The sequence below is a fragment of the Copadichromis virginalis genome, linkage group LG22 (genome assembly GCF_057382275.1).
Source record: "Copadichromis virginalis isolate Kocher_CV1m ecotype Utaka linkage group LG22, C_Virginalis_male_GT1.1, whole genome shotgun sequence".
NCBI classification, from domain to species: Eukaryota; Metazoa; Chordata; class Actinopteri; order Cichliformes; family Cichlidae; genus Copadichromis; species Copadichromis virginalis.
Window position 1 is genome coordinate 12,453,534 of NC_140638.1, and position 19,297 is coordinate 12,472,830.

General features: G+C 42.1%; 1 protein-coding gene across 2 annotated transcripts in view; it reads right to left on the minus strand.

The window, feature by feature from the left end:
• LOC146682907 (TGF-beta receptor type-2-like) overlaps nucleotides 1–13,112 on the minus strand; it is a 30,515-nt gene extending 17,403 nt beyond the window's left edge. The window contains exons 1-2 of one of the 2 annotated variants that reach the window (XM_085445480.1): nucleotides 13,063–13,112; nucleotides 1,113–1,254 (exon numbers count right to left, since the gene is read on the minus strand). In XM_085445480.1, the coding sequence (XP_085301606.1) occupies nucleotides 1,113–1,243 (131 nt within the window). In that variant the 5' untranslated portion in view covers nucleotides 1,244–1,254; nucleotides 13,063–13,112. Of the gene's footprint in view, nucleotides 1–1,112; nucleotides 1,255–3,502; nucleotides 3,643–13,062 lie in introns of those variants that run through there. The other variant, XM_085445479.1, reaches the window with a different exon arrangement.
• Between the last annotated feature and the right edge of the window lie 6,185 nt (nucleotides 13,113–19,297).

Below are 19,297 nucleotides of genomic sequence, written 5' to 3' on the forward strand. Positions count from 1 at the left end.
ATTTAAACTCATATTTCCTTGCACTTTTTACCTTGCACTCATGTAAAAGTTCTTATGTATAGACACAACACCGGTTCATCCCTTTCTGTTAGGCGCCTTTTTTGTGCTTGATTGATTTATAGATAAGTGTTAAATGACTTAAACAACAACCCAAGCACAAAATAAAATCCTCTGAAAATGTTCAGGCACAAGCGCTGAACTGAAGATCAATGAAAAGCAGCTTATGTCCAAAGAAAAGCTCTGTAAGTCTGGAGAACTACTACTCAGGAACACTTGAGTATAACAAAGTTTGGCTTCTTGGAAGCAACATATACAGAAATGAGAGGTGGATCAAGACTTTTGCACAGCCTTAATAATTAGGTACATAATGCAATGACAAACTTGTAGCTGTAAATGGCAATATTTTTATGTAATATACAATATACACACACACAAATGACTAAAACATTGAATTCAAAGTTCTAAGGATGGAGACTTAAATACAAACAACAGAAGAAAAAAATAAAAACTTGGCTCTGTACAAATCAGCATATTTACATTTGGAATTCCTGCTGAGCAGTGCTACCTGGGCGGTTATGAGAGACATTTTAAAGAGGTGCTGCTGTCCACGTGCCATTAGCTTTCTGCTAACCTCAGCTCATAACAAGCCCACTACACTGCGAGTATAATGAGAAACAGCAGCACTGCTTTAAGCTTTTAACACCAATACAAATCTGCTTCCTACTGCTTCTCACAATCAGAGTCAGATTTGATGCTGACGGGTGGTTAGGCGATCACGAGCTGTCATAATCGGGCCGGCTTTTTGGGCAAAATGCTGACGGAGAAAGTGAAAAAAGCAAAAGGTCACACAATGAAGGAGATTTTAGAGCTTCAGGAAGGAAACGACGGCTGATTTCATGAATAAATAAGTAGCCATTGTTCCCCTTATTTCCTAACTTCGCTTTGTGTTTGCATGAAGAGGCGTATAAATATAAAAAGGCACAATAAACGTCAGAAAGTAAAGAACGAAACAAAGAAAAGCTCTTGAGTCTCTTTGCTATAGTTTAATTGTTCATTTACATCCTGAATCATTGCATTAGAATCACAAGGCAGGAAGTTCAGTGGACACTTACCAAACACTGACACACACGTCTTCTTTTTGGGGGCAAATAGATGTAATGCCACACTCCACCTTACAGTTCCCTTTACCCGAGCAGTTAGTTGGCTGTATATCACAAAACTTGCACAGCTTATGTAGCTTCATTATAGAGGCCTCTGGAAAAAAAAAAGAGGAAGTGAAAGAGGTAAGATTAAGTTGTGAATTTCATTTCAACAGCCTTAAAAACCTGAAATTTAATCAAAGGACGGAGGTATTTTGGAATTTGTCAGTGTGCAGAAGCTGATATTCCACATAACCACAGGAATATCCAAACAATTTCATACTACAGGGGTGGACACATTTTCCTCCCCCTGTGGGAGCTTAACAAAGCAGAGCAGTGGCATCCACCTCCTTTGGACTTGTTCAGACCTGTATCAGTGAGACACACAGGATTGTGTGAGGAGTGCCTGTGGGTTTGATAATCATCTAAGGAGACAACTGCCAGACAGGCAAGAACAACAAACAGAGGAAACACGGATGAATTTTCTTGCTGAGGGTCTCTAATTTGTCAGCCCGATGAGTCGGCTCCCCATCAAGTAAGGTGTTGTGCCAACACTGCTGATGATTTGTTGATGGAAAAAGAAAGGGGAAAAAAAACGAGATTATGCATCAGTCTGTGAAGAACAGGAGCGAGAAAGAATTTTATTTCCACAAACAGTCCTAGGATGCAGTTCTGTAATTTATCCTTGCATTGAGGGACGTGATGACAAAAACCCCACCAAAATAAAATCAGAGACAGAAAGGTGAAGAATCTCTTCTCTAGTTTTTAAAAGGAGTTCTGGCTACTACACAAAATTATGAGCGAAAAGAGGATGTTGTGGCTTTAAGATGTGGAAACAGTTTGTAAAGGGGACATTTCAGGTTTACTAGGATTAATAAGGAGAATGATTAAAAAGAAGAAACAATCACGATGTCTGGCAGGATTGAGATGCATGCATTGCATGTGTTACGCAGAGTGGAAACACGTGACTTTGCTGGTTCAGTTAAACCACCTAACCACAGTTCATCTGTATGCTGACTTCACGTGTACAGGAAGTTGAACCTGCTGTTTTCATCAGAGAATTCAACTCACGAACAAACCAAGAGGGAAAACACCGCTTCTGGTACACTGATGTACCTGAAGTTGGTCGATGTCTCAAAATGGCACCGCTGAGGGTTTATCACATGACCAAATAGTAAATAAGTTTTAGAAGGGGAAGTGTAAGTGAAAGCGTGCTTCTTGACATGGTCAGCAAAAAAAAAAAGTATGCTTTGGGCTTCACACAAGCTTACGAGAAAGGTGCTCTCTGTCAGTGTGTGTGTGCTCTTAACCTGGCACAAGGATCCTACTATGTCTGTTCCCCCAACACCCAGGCTGCAGGGTGGGGTCAGCAACAGACACGCTGTACAACATGCACCCTGGAAGTGCAGCAAAATTAGATCACTGCCACCGGATGGCTGCGCCTGACAATCAGCAGCAGATGAGGCACTTTCACAAGACCTTATCAGGAAATCGTTGGCTTTTTTTGTTTTGTTTTTGCTTTCAGGGCTTGTCTGCACTGAGAGAGGCCTTCACAAATAAAAAAACAAAACAAACATGAAAATATCACACCTGAACTCCAGACTAAACTACGCCACAGAGCAATTTTAAAAGTCTGCCCAGCGGGCTGGTGAGGTGTTTTGAAGTAAATCAGCACTGAAGGGATAGTCCATGCCTGAGTGCTGTAGGAAGGTGGCTGAGCCTGAGTAATTATATCATTAGAGCAACTCCTCTGAAAGAGCATGTCATTTTAACCCAGGAGGAGGCGGGCAAAGGAAGGGATGAATGGTAGTAATTGTCACCCAGGGCTACATATAATTGCAGAGAGGTGGGGGGAAGGATTAGGAGCAGCCAAAGCCACTTGGTGCCGCTGGGACTGAGTCTGAGACAGATGAAGGTAAAACACTGTCTTCCTTGGGGGGGGGGCGTTAGACCTGTTAGCACTGTGGCTACACATCAAAGATGCAGATAACCAAAGGAGGCTGGTGACTTACAGCAGGTGATGTCTTCCCAAAGCTATCGCATTCGCACTGATGAAAGTTGCGACAGAGAGACTCACGGAGTCAAGTGAAGCTAATTTACATTTGAGACTACATTAGCAAGTAAAGTGTCCTGAATAAACAAGGCTTCGCACCTGGGTATTTTCTTTTTACGTAGTTTTAGCTAAAAGCTAAAGAAACACCTGTTTGGGGAAAAAAAGCAATTACAGTATCATATTTTTACCCAATAAATAAATAAGGGTAATCAGTTGTCACTTTGTATCACTCCGCTTCTTCTTCACAGAGTCCGCTGAAATAAGTTCCGAAGCTTTGACTACTTTTCTGAGAGTTTAAAGTTCAACTCACCCGCCTCCTCGAGCAGACTACTACCAAAGAGTATCATTCCACACCAAAAAGCGGAAAACCGAAGTAGCTCCATTTAGACTGTGCGCTGCCCTCTTTCTCATTAATTTGCCGAAGCCTTGACAGCGGGTTAATATCGAGTCTCCGCGGACTTTCTTCGGCCCGCCTGTTGCTCCCTTTTAAACGCCTTCACGGCTCCGGGAAGACGAAGGAAAAGAAGCAGATTGGGTAAACACAAGGCAGGACTTACCCTATATGACTCACAGTATGTGCGCATTTCATGAAACAGGAAATCTTCAGAAGGGGTTGGACAGGTTTTTTTCTCTTCTTCTCGTATTCTTTTTTTTTTTTCTTCTTGGTCAGGCTCATGCGGCTCTGAAGCATGTCATTAAGAGGCTGAAAACCAGCAGAGCAAGACTAGAAATGACACGCTCAAAAAATAGCTTAACCGCCTATAGGCTTTTAAGTCAATGCAAACACCCTTTTACTTCAAAACAGTCACTCGTTGCAGATCTTATTTAGAGGTGTCAGCTTTGAAAGGTAGCTGCTGAGTTCTGTGTTTTGGATTTATTAGAGTGTTACTGCGTTTTACACAATAAAAACTCAGCACATTAAATTCACTTAAATGTCCCCATCCAAGTTTAAAGTTTAAATTGCGTTCCTCTGCTGCTGCATGATTTTGCTGGAGAGGTTCCAGGCCCACGGTTTGTCAAGGATGACATGAGAAGCTGTGAGAGTATCTTTATATCTCACAGTGTTGGTTTTTATTGAAGACACACAGAGGTTAAGTCCACTATAACACCGATAAATTACTGGTCTATTGCCAGGGTTTTGCAGACATGCGTTTGCTTTTGCTTTTCCTCTACATACTTGAGATGTGATGTCAGGTTTCAGTTCTGACCCTGTAACCCTTTGGCTTATAACTCTTTTTCTTTTTTTCCTTTTTTCCGAGCTGTACTTTCTATAACCACCAGCTCAGTGAACTTTATTAGCACCTCTTATATTACTTCTGGCAAGCCGGCTTCAGTGTAGGTGCAGTGTTGAGTTTAAAAAGAAAAAAACATCAGCAGATGCCTCAGAATAATGATCATCATGTTTTGAGATGGTCTTCAGTGATAGTTGACTGTACATTTTAGGCATACAAATTCTAATACAGGAGGTTTTAATGTACTCTCAAATAGTATGGTGCATTTATTTATTTTTTTCATATTTGCTCTTAGTCAGTGGGTGTGGGTCTGTGCACGTTTTTATTCAAGCCTGCATGGCATTCAGCCACCCGGCACTGCATGATGGGGTCCAAGCCACAAGGTGGAGACCCCACAGCGTTGTGAGGCAGCTCCCCACAGATCATACAAAACCTAAGTAGATCACAACATCCTGCTGAGTGACCACAGCACCCGAACAAAACGCCTTCAGAACTTTATAAATATACTCTGTACCAAACTGTGTGATTTTTATCTGCCTTTGCGCTACAGGAAGCGCAGCACACTCAAGTGTGCCAAGAAAGGCTTATTTACACTTTTAGCCCCCCCTCCCTAAACCTTGCACAAGTTTCTCCATGCACGTCTACCTTTGAATGATTTTTTTTCCTAGTTCATTGCGCAAACACAGATAAACAAGCACCAGGTAAACATACAGGTGCTCGCCGTTCTTGTAAACTTCTCTGGTCAAGTGAAAAGATCAACAGACCAGCCTGATAACAAATCTCTGGATTCATGCCTTGGGATAACACCGGTGGCAAACACGCACTGCATGCATTATAAAAGGCTTTTCAGGGATGTCAGTCTCTTTGCACATCTGTGTCTCTGTAGTTAAAATAATGATAAAAACAAGTGTGGTGTCTTTCCCACACAGGATTTTCTGCATAAAATGTATGCTCATTGCCCACCGGAGGTATTACACAAAAGGAGATGACACACGGGGATATTGATTCATTACTAAGTGCTAAGCTGAGGAGAAGGCAAGTACTCAAAGTGAGGAAGATGCTGAATTGCAGATCGGGTCAGTGAGCCACTTTAATAGGTACACCTATTTAACTACTTGTTTAAAAAATAAATGATTTTTTAACAATACTTTTTCAGCTGTTTGTTAATGGAAATCTCTAATCAGCCAATCACATGGCAGCAACTCAATGCATGTAGACCTGCGCCAAATGAAACACTAAGGTTCAAACCTGAGTATCTGAATGGGTATCAAAAGCGGTTTAAGTGACTGTGAAAGTGGCATGTTTTTTAGCACCAGATGACCTGGTGGGAGTATTTCAGAAGCTGCTGCTCTACTGGGATTTTCCCACATAACAATCTTCTTCTTTTTTGGACTGATACTCACTGAGCCGCAGTTCTCCCAGTGAAAATGCCTTGTTGTTGCCAGAGGTCAGATAAGAAGGCCAGACTTCATTAAGCTGATAAGAAGGCAACAATAACTAAACTAACTACTGGTTACAACCAAGGTTTGTAGAAGAACATTTCTGAACACGTGACACATGGGACCTTGGAGTAGATGGGCTATAACAGCAGGAGACCACACTGGGTGCCATTTTTGTCAGCTACGAACAGGAAACAGAGGCTACAATTCACACAGGCGCATCAAAACTGGGCAACAGAAAAATGGAAAACATTTTCCTGCTCTGATGAGTCTCGATTTCTGTTGCAATTTTCAGGAGATAGGGTCACAATTTGTTGTAAACGTGAATCCGTCCTGCCTGGTATCAGTGATTCACACTGCTGCTGGTGGTGGTGCAGCGGTGTAGGGATATTTTTTGACACAATTTAGACCACTTAATACCGACTTAGTATCATTTAACCCCAAAGCCTGCCTAAGTATAGTTTCTGACCATGTCCATCCCTTTAAAACCACAGTATACCTATCTGCTGAAGGCTGTGTCACAAAGATCAAATCATCTCAAACTTTTTTCTTGAACATGACAAGGTTGGTGATTCATAAAAATGCTTTCTAGCCTTTAGGGTGTATGGACTTGTATCTGAACAGATTCCCTACTGCCTCAGCAGAGGAGGTTTAGTCATACTTCTTTGGGGTGTTGTTGGCACAGCAGTTATAAAAGCAAGCAAGCTGCAAGCCACCGACCTCATGCTGTCTGTATATACAACCTACTTTCAGTCAGGACTTTGTTACAGGATAAAATGCTCAAGTTCTGCTTATGCCAAAGGAAAAACTGCAGTCCCATGAGAGCAGCAATGTGTATTTGCACAACAGAAAGAAATTTAATGCAACTTGCAAATTGCTGGTGAGAATAGTGGCAAAAAACTAAAACAATTGAGTCATTTTGAATCAGTATCTTCTTCACTTGAATTGCACATGATTAAGATGCCTGCCTACGCAACGGGAATCTGAAATGTTTCATTAGCTTGTAGATGTCAGCCTGTCAGGTGTCTGCGCCTCAGGATGTGCCTCTTCAATCCTTCAGATGCTACTTTTGCCCCAGAGATCTCAGATCCTCTCTTACAGTATTACAGTCAAACTGCACCAGTTACAGTACAGTGTTGCTTTTTTAGGGTTTCAGGTTTTTTTAAGGATTAAAATGACTGCATACTCCGAGCTAAAGAAGCACTGAGAGTGAGCAGCACTCCCCCATAACTAATGATCTAAATCTGAATGTTGGGTGGGGGTGGGGGTGTTTACTTGCAATTCTGTTAATACATCTTCCTAACTACCAGATAGGCTGTAGTCTGGCACACATGGGGTACACACCAGACTGGTCGCCGGTTCATCGCAGAGCTAACAAAGATAGACACACAAGACATACAGTTCACAGCCACAAACGCACCTACAGCCAATGGACCGTGGAAAATGATGCAACCTGAGAAAAAAAGAAGGGCTCCAGACCAGCAGATTCAAACCAAGAGACTTCCCTGCACTGCTGTACCTCCCCTTCATGAACCTCCACCTGGTATTACACCACCTGGGGAACCTGCAGTCAGCTGAGACCGTAGACGTCACTTGGATGAGTGATGAAATGTTTTTTCTGCCACTGAAAACACTATGTCCAGTTGAACAGAATCAACATTTTGGGCTCCACCTGGTAATTTTTGCTTAATCTTGCTGACAAGGAAGGTTTCAGTAAGTATTTAATAGTGAATCTTAGGGCAGGAAACAGTTTGGCGACCTCAACACAATCACCACGGGAATTATTCCCTGACCAGTCGGCGAGTGGCGGTTGGCAGGCAGGTAAAATTGGTTGCATAGCAGTATGCTGCTAGCAGGTTTCCACAGTTGCCTTGCAGTTTGGATGGAAGATGTTGCTGACATGTTCGCGAACACTCGCCAACTATTCGCTGAGCGGTAGTGAAAGTTTAAAAAGTGCCATGCGAAATGTTTTTAAAGTAAAAGTTGCACCTTTTAAAAGGTGTTGGTTATAACTTTAATATACACACAAACTACACAGATGTGCAACAAACATACCCCATATGGTGAAGATAGGTAGGTAAGGTAAAGCACAAAATAACGTTTTACTTCATAAGTTCATGCACTTTGCCACAAATGTTACTCAGTGCTCAGGAACTGTGAGGCAGACATGTCCTGCACGAGGGTCACAGAGTCACACCTAACAGCTTTAGTGACACAGTTACATGGCCACAAACAGTAACACATGTTCCCACACAATGGCTTGGCACAGTTTTCTTGGTACCACTGGCGAACCTAAGGAAGTCGAAATGGCCTATTCTGACAACAACAGGCTCTCTCTGTCTTCTCCAACCGCTGTGAACAGGCTTTGTCCTTCAGCATTAGTCAGACCCTGTGAAGGAAGGGAAAGTTTATCTTGAAGGCTCCAAAGGTTACAACCTTTGGTATCACATCACTTTTAGGCCTATTGTTCCCAGGCATAAAATTGATATGTGTCTCAAACTGTGCCAAGACTTGTTTTAGAAAGAGAAGCAAACATGTGAACAAACGCTGCAGCATGTGACTCCCCTTTTCTGTGTCACAGGGAACATCCTGTTGCTCCGTTTAGATTGTGTTCAATGGTGAAGCAAAAGACGTGAGATGAAACAACAACAACAACTTTTATCTGTACCCAGCATGCGTGTACCTGTGTAAATCCAGGCTAACCGCACTGAGTATTGCATACACTTACGTAACACAGCATTGTGGTAGTGCTATTAATTGAATCACAATGCAAATGTGAAAACAGACCCTTATTCTAAAGTAACAAGACAAGAAAGCAGAGAAAAGAGAGGATGAAACAGCAGAAAGGGGAGAAAAAACTAGGAAAGACAAAAACCCACCAACATGTCAGCTGATATTGTTTGGAAACCATTTCTTCCCTTAGAGCATAATGGCACACATCAAGCGTTTCAGCGGCCCTCGCCACAAATGGCTTGCATTGAAGTATGTAACTGCTTAAAGGAGGATTGCACAGCCTAGGCTTAAACCAGCTTCAAGTCTGTCCTGTCATTGGCCTGTAACTACATCTGTGGTGCAACAGAGCAGAGAGAAGATGATGAAGATGATGGTCATGCCATTCTTCAAACCAAGATTACAGGGAGCGGACCATTTAAGCAAAGAGGGGAAAGATTCATTTGCCCTGCTCTCAATAAAATGTTTCAATATGGGTCCCTAATGTGGCTGGAGATACAGTTACACACATGCATACTCAAGGTGGTTCATGAGAGGTATTGCGTGCTGTTTATCGGAGAATTTCATGCATACTAAAAAGGAAACGTTTGCTTTGTATCCGATCTCTGCAGTGATGAAAGATTTATTTTGTTTGGGTTTAACCTTTTAGATGCTACCTTTAAGATTAGGCTTACGTGTTTCTGTATGAGTGACACTAGAATGCATAATTAGATGTCATTAGTTTTGCATTGGGATTAAAACATGCACTTTAAAGCTGCAAAAATGATTACTGTGAAGGAGGCATCCCATCGAAATGCAGTGATCGTATCACTTTCCTGTTCTTTACTTTATATCATTTTAGTGGTTTATTGGATTTTTATTATCTCGCTTTACTTTCTTGCCCTCATTGGTGTCATTTTTTATGAACCAGCTTTTTTATTTGTATAATAGAAAAAAGCAAAACCTTCACCAAACATAAAGAATGATTAGAACCCATCCTTTATTATTGCTAACACTCAGAGTTTACAGAGGTCAGCTGGCTCATTTTGACTTATGGCAGTAGGAAGAGCACGTAATAAAATTAATGACAACTGAAAAAGCTATTTGGACCTAATGGTTTACTTCGAGGCAACGTTAATATGAGTAAATCAAACTCAAACTACTGTGAAAAGAGGTTGCACCTATTCTCGGGTTGTCTGGGAGTAGCCTACATGTGGACCTAGATTCACTTCATACAGTCATTGTGTGAAAGCAGTTTTATTAATATGTTCTTAAATTACTTAAAAGATAAACCTCTTCCTCCTCTACTGGATTTCTAAGCTTCAGAACTTGAAATGTCAGTGGTCCAATGCACCGTGAATAAAAAGAACTTTATGGTAATTTATTGATCAACCTAAGGCAAAATTGAATTGCTTTCATTTCAATTCAATTTTGTCTTTATAGCACCAAATTACAGCAACAGTTGGCTAAAGGTGCTTTACATTGTAAGGTAAAGACCCTACAATAACACAAAGAAAGCAGAGAAAACAGCCAAATCATATGGGCAAGCAGTTTGGCAACAGTCGGGAGGTAAAAATCCCTTCTAACAGGAAGATGCCTGTGGTGGACCCAGACTTGGGGAGTGGCAGCTATCTGCCACTACCGGTTGGGATTAGGGTAGGAAGACAAATATTTGAGAGGTATAATATTTGGAATAAATGCTACATTTACCTTTTAACTGCAGCGGAAACACATAATATTTCAGCTAATTTCCATAATGTGGCACTGTAAACCTTAAACATCCCACATCCACCCACAATGTTAATACAAAGGTTCTTAGTATAGTAGATGTGCACAGAATAGAATTAGACTGTTGTGAAATTGAAGTGGTGTTCAAAAAATCTTAATCTTAATCCTCCTAATCTTTCTCTATTCCTGGAGGATTTAAGGTCCGAGTACTTATCTGGTTACACGGGATGTACACATGGATCGAGAAAACTGCATTCACAAAGACGTGGAATCGTCCGCCTTTCAAAATGCATCCAATGAGCGCGCCCAGTGATTGTGGTTTCCTGAGTAAAGCCACTTCTAATAAACATTCAACATCAGAGTGTTTGAAGGGCAAGTCCTCCATGGTCTCAGTGGCTGTGTGCATTTTTACAAACATCTGCAGAATTCCTTGATCAGACCAAAGATTCCTCTGTGTGCTTCCCATGGGAAAGGCTTAGCCGAAAGACCCAGATGAAACAACGCTGCAGCCAAATGAGGTTTCCGCAGTAACAAATGGCAACAGACAGTATATTAATGTCACACACAGAGGCCTCCACTACCCAGAGGGATCCCTTTGGAGTCACGTGGACTCCTAAAATACTACTACAAAAAGATCACTTTGGCATTAAAGGCAAAGTTAGAATAATAATTGGTTTGCTGACATTTATCCTTTTATTAAAAGTCAAATAATGTATTTATCAAATAACTCTTTAATCTGCTAGTTATGTGGGGGCCTTTAAATGTATTTGGAAGCCACTGTGTTCTTCTAATCTTGTGATAATTGCCAGTTTTTATAGGTTTCACTACAAATTTTAATCCTGTGATCTCATATCACAAATGTTGTTTGAGCACCATTTCGCTCATTGTAATGATAAAGAGGAATTTTAAAGTATATTCAGGTTTTAAAGAAAAATGGAAATTCATAATCCATAAAAGCCCGGACCTCTGCTGAGCCAAGGCAGATCCAAAACCACCTAAATCCTCAAACCCCTCTGCACCTTTTTTTCCCCCCCTGTTACTATGATGCGTCTTGTCAGGTGAAGACAGGAACTTTCTGCAAACTTCTCTCTGCCAATCGTATTCTTGCAGCTTTCTTTGATCTCAGGCAAACAGCTACATAGAATGCCACCTGAAAACATCCATCATACAATACAGTGTAACCGCTACAATGCTTCCTCTGAGTATGGGGTGGATGTGGTTCCTGGTGGGTACATGCTGGGTGTGCCAACACAGGAAACAGCACTCATCCTGTGCCACCTTCTGCTCTTGTTGCAGGCAGGAAATACCAACATGACCCGACACTGATAAGCACGAGGAGCTGAACCGTGGCCACGTGGTAAACATTGTAAGACAATAGAGAAACTGTATATTATGTATTTATGTGTACGTAAGAGTGAGAAAGCAAGAGATGTTATCTGTGTCTATACCAGCATATTATTTCAGACTAATTCCATCTTAAAATGTTACTGTTTCTGCCTCAAACTGCACTTTAGTGCTGCTAATGTTGTTTATTAAAGCGAGCGGTGAACACGATGCGTTACAGACTTCAGTTGTGTTCCAGCGTTATTGCAGTAGATAAAAACTTGTAATACTCTCACCCCAGAGAGTGTGAATGTGCTCTAAATGTGTTTAACATCCACTACGCAGTCAGCCAACACGTTCGTCCTCCTGGCCCGCTGAGAAATATGTCAAATATTTTAAGATGCACTTGAAAAGCGACGCTGTGACGTCAACAGACCAAATGGATTTAATTTAACGCCTCATTCCATAAGCTTTCCCTCGCCGGTTTGTAAATTTACCATGACTGCGAACATACGTTTATTCTCAGCCACTCCGTGGAAATTGGAGTCGATTCTCAGGCTCTCGTGGACGACTTTGATGATAGAGAACCTGCTCGCAATTTCTACTTTTCTAAGCAAACTTTGCATGACACAGAGCGAGATTGAATCTCTGTGTGTTCCCTCGTAGCCCGCGCATCAACACAGCACGCACATGACAAGAAAATTACAACCCTCCCCTAAAAGAGCCATTGTAGGCTTTATTCAGTGCAGCCACTGTGCTGCAGTCGCGTATAGTGCAGCTAATGATGCTCAGAAGAAGCTGCTGGTGAAGTATCACAAAATACTCTCCGGTGGATACAAAGTGTGTTGATTTTCACATGTCAAGGTTGAATACGGTTCAATGAACTTCTTTCAGATTAAATTGACTTTTTCCATTTGGACAAGATTTCACATTCACTCATTTTCCCCATCACATCTAATGAAGTTCATTTTGGCTTTTGGACCGAGGCACTTCTTTTTCTTTCTTTTTCATTGCCAGATCCCAGTGAGCTTATCCAAACAGAGTGACTGCCAGGTATCTCGCTGTGAGGAATTTCCTTACAGAGCACCCCCCGCCGCCACTGACTCTCCCGACACCGGCACGATTTAGACATTTCGGGAAATCAGACTTCAGCTTCCAGTTCTGCTGTGGTGCAACAGCGAGACACCGGGGTTTTGATTTATTAATCATTCTGGGTGGAATTTCATCAGAAAGTCTAGTTTTAAATATGGTGTTCTCAGACAAATGACGCTCTCACAGCGAGTTACTGGCCATGCGATGAAGATGAAGGCATTTAGATGAAAAATACATTCAGCACTGGCTCCTTGGTGTCACGTTTATATTAACTAACAAAGATGATGCTTATTTTTTTAGAGGAAATACAGCCGGCAGAGTTAATTTCAGAAGCAGAAACGACTTACCCGAGTCTTATCTTCCACTGCTAAATGTTCCCGTCTCTCCTGTTTAGTTCTACATCACCGAGGGGAAGAAAGAGTGTGTTTGCCACATTGTTAAAAAAAGGGTCTTACAGCATAATCAGCTGCTGCATGCACAATACCAACACTGTCAGGGATGTGTTGGCCTCTGCTGACATGGATAACACAGCCAGTCTTTTCTTTGTTAAGGCTGCTCTTTCAAGCTGTTCTCTGTCTCTGGCTGTAAAGATCAAAACTCTGAATACTTTAAATGTTTCAGAAGAATGTTGAAATTTTGCATGTTGGACAAGAAAGTGTGTTCATGGCTCTTTTTTAAAAAAAAATACAAGATTAAGAAATCCACAGGCATTCAGAAAAACCAATATATTACACTGAATCTGCAACATTTATACGCCTCTCTCTCTCGAGCAGTAGAGTGGACCAGGCCTAGGGCATAATAGATTAGCAAAGGAAGATTTCCTTAAATGTGCTTTCAGTGCGTTAAGATTAAATTTTGAGTGGGAGTAGGAAGAGCAGTCCACAGCGATCCATTCAGGAATATACACTCAACAAAAATATAAACGCAACACCTTTGTTACTGCTCCCATTCCCCATGGGATGGACGTAGAGACCTAAAATTCATTCCAGATACACAATATAACCATCCCTCCCAAACAGTGGTCACAAATCAGTCCAAATGTGTGGTAGTGGGCACATCTGCTATATTGAGATAATCCATCCCACCTCACAGGTGTGCCACATCAGGATGCTGATCTGACATCATGAGTAGTGCACAGGTGTACCTCAGACTGCCCACAACAAAAGGCCACCCTGGAATGTGCAGTTTTGTCTCACAGCAAAATGCCACAGATGCCACAAGCAATGAGGGAGCGTGCAATTGGCATGCTGACAGCAGGAATGTCAACCAGATCTGTGGCCCGTGCATTGAATGTTCATTTCTCAACCATAAGCCGTCTCCACAGGCGTTTCAGAGAATATGGCAGCACATCCAACCGGCCTCACAACCGCAGACCTCGTGTAACCACACCAGCCCAGGACCTCCACATCCAGCAGGTTCACCTCCAAGATCGTCTGAGACCAGCCACCCAGACAGCTGCTGGAACAATTGGTTTGCACAACCAAACAATTTCTGCACAAACTGTCAGAAACCGTCTCAGGGACGCTCAACTGCATGCCCGTCGTCCTCATCGGGGTCTTGATCTGACTCCAGCTCGTCGCCGTAACAGACTCATGTGGGCAAATGCTCACATTCGATGGCGTCTGGCACGTTGGAGAGGTGTGCGCTTCACGGATGAATCATGGTTCACATTGTTCAGGGCAGATGGCAGCTGAGAATGTCCCAGTTCTTGCATGGCCAGCATACTCACCGGACATGTCACCCATTGAGCATGTTCGGGATGTGCTTGACCGGCGTATACGACAGCGTGTACCAGTTCCCACGAATATCCAACAACCTCGCACAGCCATTGAAGTGGAGTGGACCAACATTCCACAGGCCACAATTGACAATCTGATAGACTCCATGCGACGATGTGTTGCACTGCATGAGGCAAATGGTGGTCACACCAGATACTGACCGGTTCTGGGTCCCCAGACCCCCAATAGCGCAAAAAACTGCACATTCCAGGGTGGCCTTTTGTTGTGGGCAGTCTGAGGTACACCTGTGCACTACTCATGATGTCAGATCAGCATCCTGATGTGGCACACCTGTGAGGTGGGATGGATTATCTCAATATAGCAGATGTGCCCACTACCACACATTTGGACTGATTTGTGACCACTGTTTGGGAGGGATGGTTATATTGTGTATCTGGAATGAATTTTAGGTCTCTACGTCCATCCCATGGGGAATGGGAGCAGTAACAAAGGTGTTGCGTTTATATTTTTGTTGAGTGTATATTCTGGCATAATGTGTTCTACATAAAAGCCTATTTTCCCCACAGCAGCCCATTTTCATGCACACTGGTCCTGTCCTAAAAAAAACTGCAGAGGAAATGGCCCACACTGCGTTTATTTCCAGGACATCCTCTGCGGTCCAGCCTCATTAAAATGCATTGCCGTCATGGCTCAACTTATACTTTAAGTTGCTGCCTAAGCGCTTTGTTTCAAGTGGAGCTGGCAGGTGCACTGAAATTTTAACCTGAGCGCGGAAGCACGTGAGATGAAAAGGTTAAATGTATCCGATCTGATGATCGTGACAGAGAAAAAAAGGGAGAAAGAGCGTATGTGCATGTGTGTGTGTGTGTTGGTCCATCTGGCTTTATCGTGGGGAGGTTTTCCATTTGACCCTGTCTGCATTATCTGACTGCTGGCCCGACTACAAGAACAATGACAGCAGTGGCTGTGCATTGCAGGATTGTTGTATTGTAGGAGCAGGAAAAGCTCCCGCTGGTTGCTGCTGTCTAGAGGAAAGCGTGTGGTTCAATGAAGTCAGCCACAAAATTACAGCTCACCCTCATGGATTGTTTCATTTAAAGCGGACCTATTGTGTCAGAGACAGTTAGTGGTGTGCTCAAAAAGGAAAATGTTGCAATAAAGTATGCAAAATATTTCAAGATAACAGTTTGCATGACTATACATGCAATTTTCTAGGTCTGACCCATCTTATTATACCTGGAATGACTGTAAGCTGTTATAAGACTAAGGAAGAGACCGTTTTTGCTTGGCTGGGTTAAAACATCAGGACAAAGATGAGAATATTGATATTAAATCAGCACGTCAGCCATATTTGTGTTATTTTAAATCGTTTCACTGCTCAAATATTGGCTGTTCTGTGGTTTCATATGTGTGTTTGCCTTTCCAAAACACCCCAAAAAGTCACACGCTGTAATATTTTGTTGGATTGTCTGAAACTCGAAGATCATTTCAATAAGCTTATGCAGTGTTACAGCATTTATTTCCATCTAGAGTTGATCTATCCAAACCTGGTAGCTTTAAAAAAAAAAAAGAAAATCACATTTTGTGGCCCACCTGCAGTACCATCATGGCACACCAGGGGGCCGCAGCCCACACTTTGAGAATCAGCATCGATAAGCCATCCTGTAATCCTGAGGAGGTTAGAAATCAGATTCACTCTGTCTTAGTGTATTAAAATATTATTAAAGAAAATGACCAAAGGAAAGAACATTAAAAAAAACGGACTGGCAGTGAATTTTTAGGCCGGATCTGGAAGGAGAAGTCCTACAAGCAGCCTGCTCAAATCTTGCTTCAATATAAATCTAGTAAGAAGGAGGACAGTTGCAAGGTTTCTCTCAGTCCAAAAGCAGGTGAGTAAAGTCGATCCAAAACTCTGCCACTCACAGTAAACAGTCCAGAGTTTGTACCAAACAGAAAGAAGAAAAACAATAGTGTTTGTGTTATATTATGATCTAATATGATGTTATGTTAAGCGTAACGGAGCTCTATCTCACAATTTCTGTAACTCTGGGAAAATCCTGTTTCAGGGAAGCCTTTCAGACTTGTCAAAGACGTGTTAGGATGCAAGCCTCTCTTTCAACTACATCTGATATTCTTGTCTGTATAGCTGAGTGTGAAGACATGAAAGCGTGTATTAGCATGCGCCTTACAAGTAGGTAGCCCAAAACTGAACAGTGTCCCACTGGTTTCAAATGGAGAAGGGGAAGAGGCTTAGCTTGAGACCCTTCGTGATTTGGTAGTTATTTGTTTTTTGCTTATGTCTTACAGTTAAACATTTGAGAACGCCAAACAGATTTGAATATTAGACAAAGACAGCCTGAGTGAATACTGATTAGGCTCTCACCATGGAGTCCCAGAGCTTTATAAATGGTTTCTAACCCTTTCCAGACAGATAGATGTCAGTGACTTTGTTTTACAGTTGTTCTTTGTTTACAGTTATTGAAGCTAAACCACTTCCCCTTCTCCATTTGAAACCGGAGGGATACTGTTGAGTCAAACCTTTTTGCAAGTCACATGGTAGCACAAGCTTTTATGTCTTCACGCTCAGTTTTACAGACAGAAATGTTAGCAGAAAAAAAAGCACTGCAAGTCAGTGAGGACGTTTGCCTAGCAGGGCTTTGTAAATAAAGAAAGGCATGATATATTTTACCTTTGGCAAAAGACAGGCTATATTTTTCCACTGCATTTAGTCTTTATGCTAAACTAAGCAAACCACTTCTGGCTTTAGCTTCATATTTAATATATGATTATGCTAAAGTCTTTTCATCTAACTGGTACTCTTTGTTCAGCGGTGTCAGTGAGCAGACTTCTTTACAGGTTTTACTACATAAACACTTGGAAAGTTAATTTGAGACTTTTCTGGTCTTTCTCATAACCTCCCATCGGCAGTGATAAATGAAGACTCCACATAGACTATGTTATACAGACTATATATTTACAGTGACTGCACATCCAGCCCCCCTCTTTCATCTAATGAGGCTCCGAATTCCAGATGTTCTGACTGCAGCAGTTGCCAGCTGTATCCATCCAGTGCATCACCACTTTCCATACCTCTGCTATCTCTGTCTTCTTTTCAGTTTCTGTTCAGATTCTCATGAAATCTTTTTTGTACTTTTCATGGAAAAGCACTGAGGAATGTCCTGGCATTCGGACACGGCATCATTAGCCACAGTCTGCACACTGCCAGCTCCATCCTGCACGTCTTAATCTTCACCGCTGTGTACACTTGTTGTCCAGCTGGCGCCATGGCAACCAGGCTACATTTTAGTAGACCTTTGCTATGCTATCTTGAGTTAAAGAGGAATACACAGACATTTGGGCAGAAAGGCAGGAGGAAAAGCAGTAAAGAGAAGCATTAAAACCAGAGCACATAAAGCAGAGCACTGTGGCAGAGGGTGGATGAAGCACTTCTGCATAGCTCTGTTGTTCTTCAGTGATTGTCTGTGTATGATGTTCAGCCCTTAGCGCTCACCATTAGCCATTTACAAGCTAAACCAGAGAGTGTACTGCTTGTCAGAAGAGAGGCCCGACTTGCTTAAATATTGGAATATATTACAGTCATAACAGTGTTATTAGAAGCAAACCAAATCACTCATGGCAACATAGCTGGGCCAATGTCCAAACACATGAAATAAAACAACAGCATAACACACTATTCTTATATAAGCTCCAGGATAAAGCTGATTTTTAGAGGATAGCAGATGTTTTAGGCTCAGATCCTATGGTAATCATGTGGCAGCCAGAACTGACCACCTTTTACATGGGTTACAGCATGCACTCATGTGGCCTTTTCCATGCCAGGACATCAAAAACATGAGCATTTAATGGGTACAGATGATTTTTTTTGGGAAACTGAAAGCACTGTGGACTGAGAAAGTATAATTATGCAACAAATTAAAAAGAAACGACCACCAGTCGATAGCATGTGTTTTCAAGAGTGCCAACAAACTCAATTTTTCAATCATGTTTCGTATTTTTTTGCCATCGCTATCGCACACAGCATTACAAAAACAAACAAGTGGCGCCCCCGCTAACAATCGAAAAGCTCGTCACTGCAGAAGAGCAATTCAAACTGGAGTAATAAACCTGAATGACTGAGTTTATAGTCGTCTCGACTTATCACCTCAAACTGGTGTCCCTGAACCCACTGCCATGTTCAAGAAACCAGTTTGAGATGATTTGAACTTTGTGGCGTGGTGTGTTATCCTGGTAGGCTCACATAGGCTGTGGTGTTTAAGCAAAGCTTAGTTGATGCTAAGGGGTGCAAAGTGGGGTCATGATATATCTCCCACAATAGCAGCCAGAACCAATGATAGAAGGCAGGATGGATCCATGCTGCTTTCACCAAATTCTGATCCTACAATCGAGAATCAGACGAGACGAGAATTTCTTCTATTGTTCAGTTTTGGTGAGTCTGTGTGAACTGCAGCTTCACGAGTGGATGGAGTGTGGTCTCCTGCTGCTGTAGCCTTTGTCCATCAGGAGTTCATATGTTGTGCTTTCAGAGGTGTCCTTCTCGCCTAACCTGGTTATGCTTAATTGTTTATTTGAGTTACTTCTACCTTCCTATCAGCTTGAAACAGTCTGGCCATCCCCCCCCGACCTCTGGCATCAACAAGGTATTTCCACCCACAAAACCACAGAGACCCACAACCCCACAGATTGTTCTGCGGAAAAATCCCAGCAGATCAGAAACATTTCTGAAAAACTCAGAATCAACCACCATGTCACGTTCAAAGTCTCTTAAATCACCTTCATTTCTCGTCCTGATGCTCTAAACTTCATCTCGATCATGTCTTTGTGC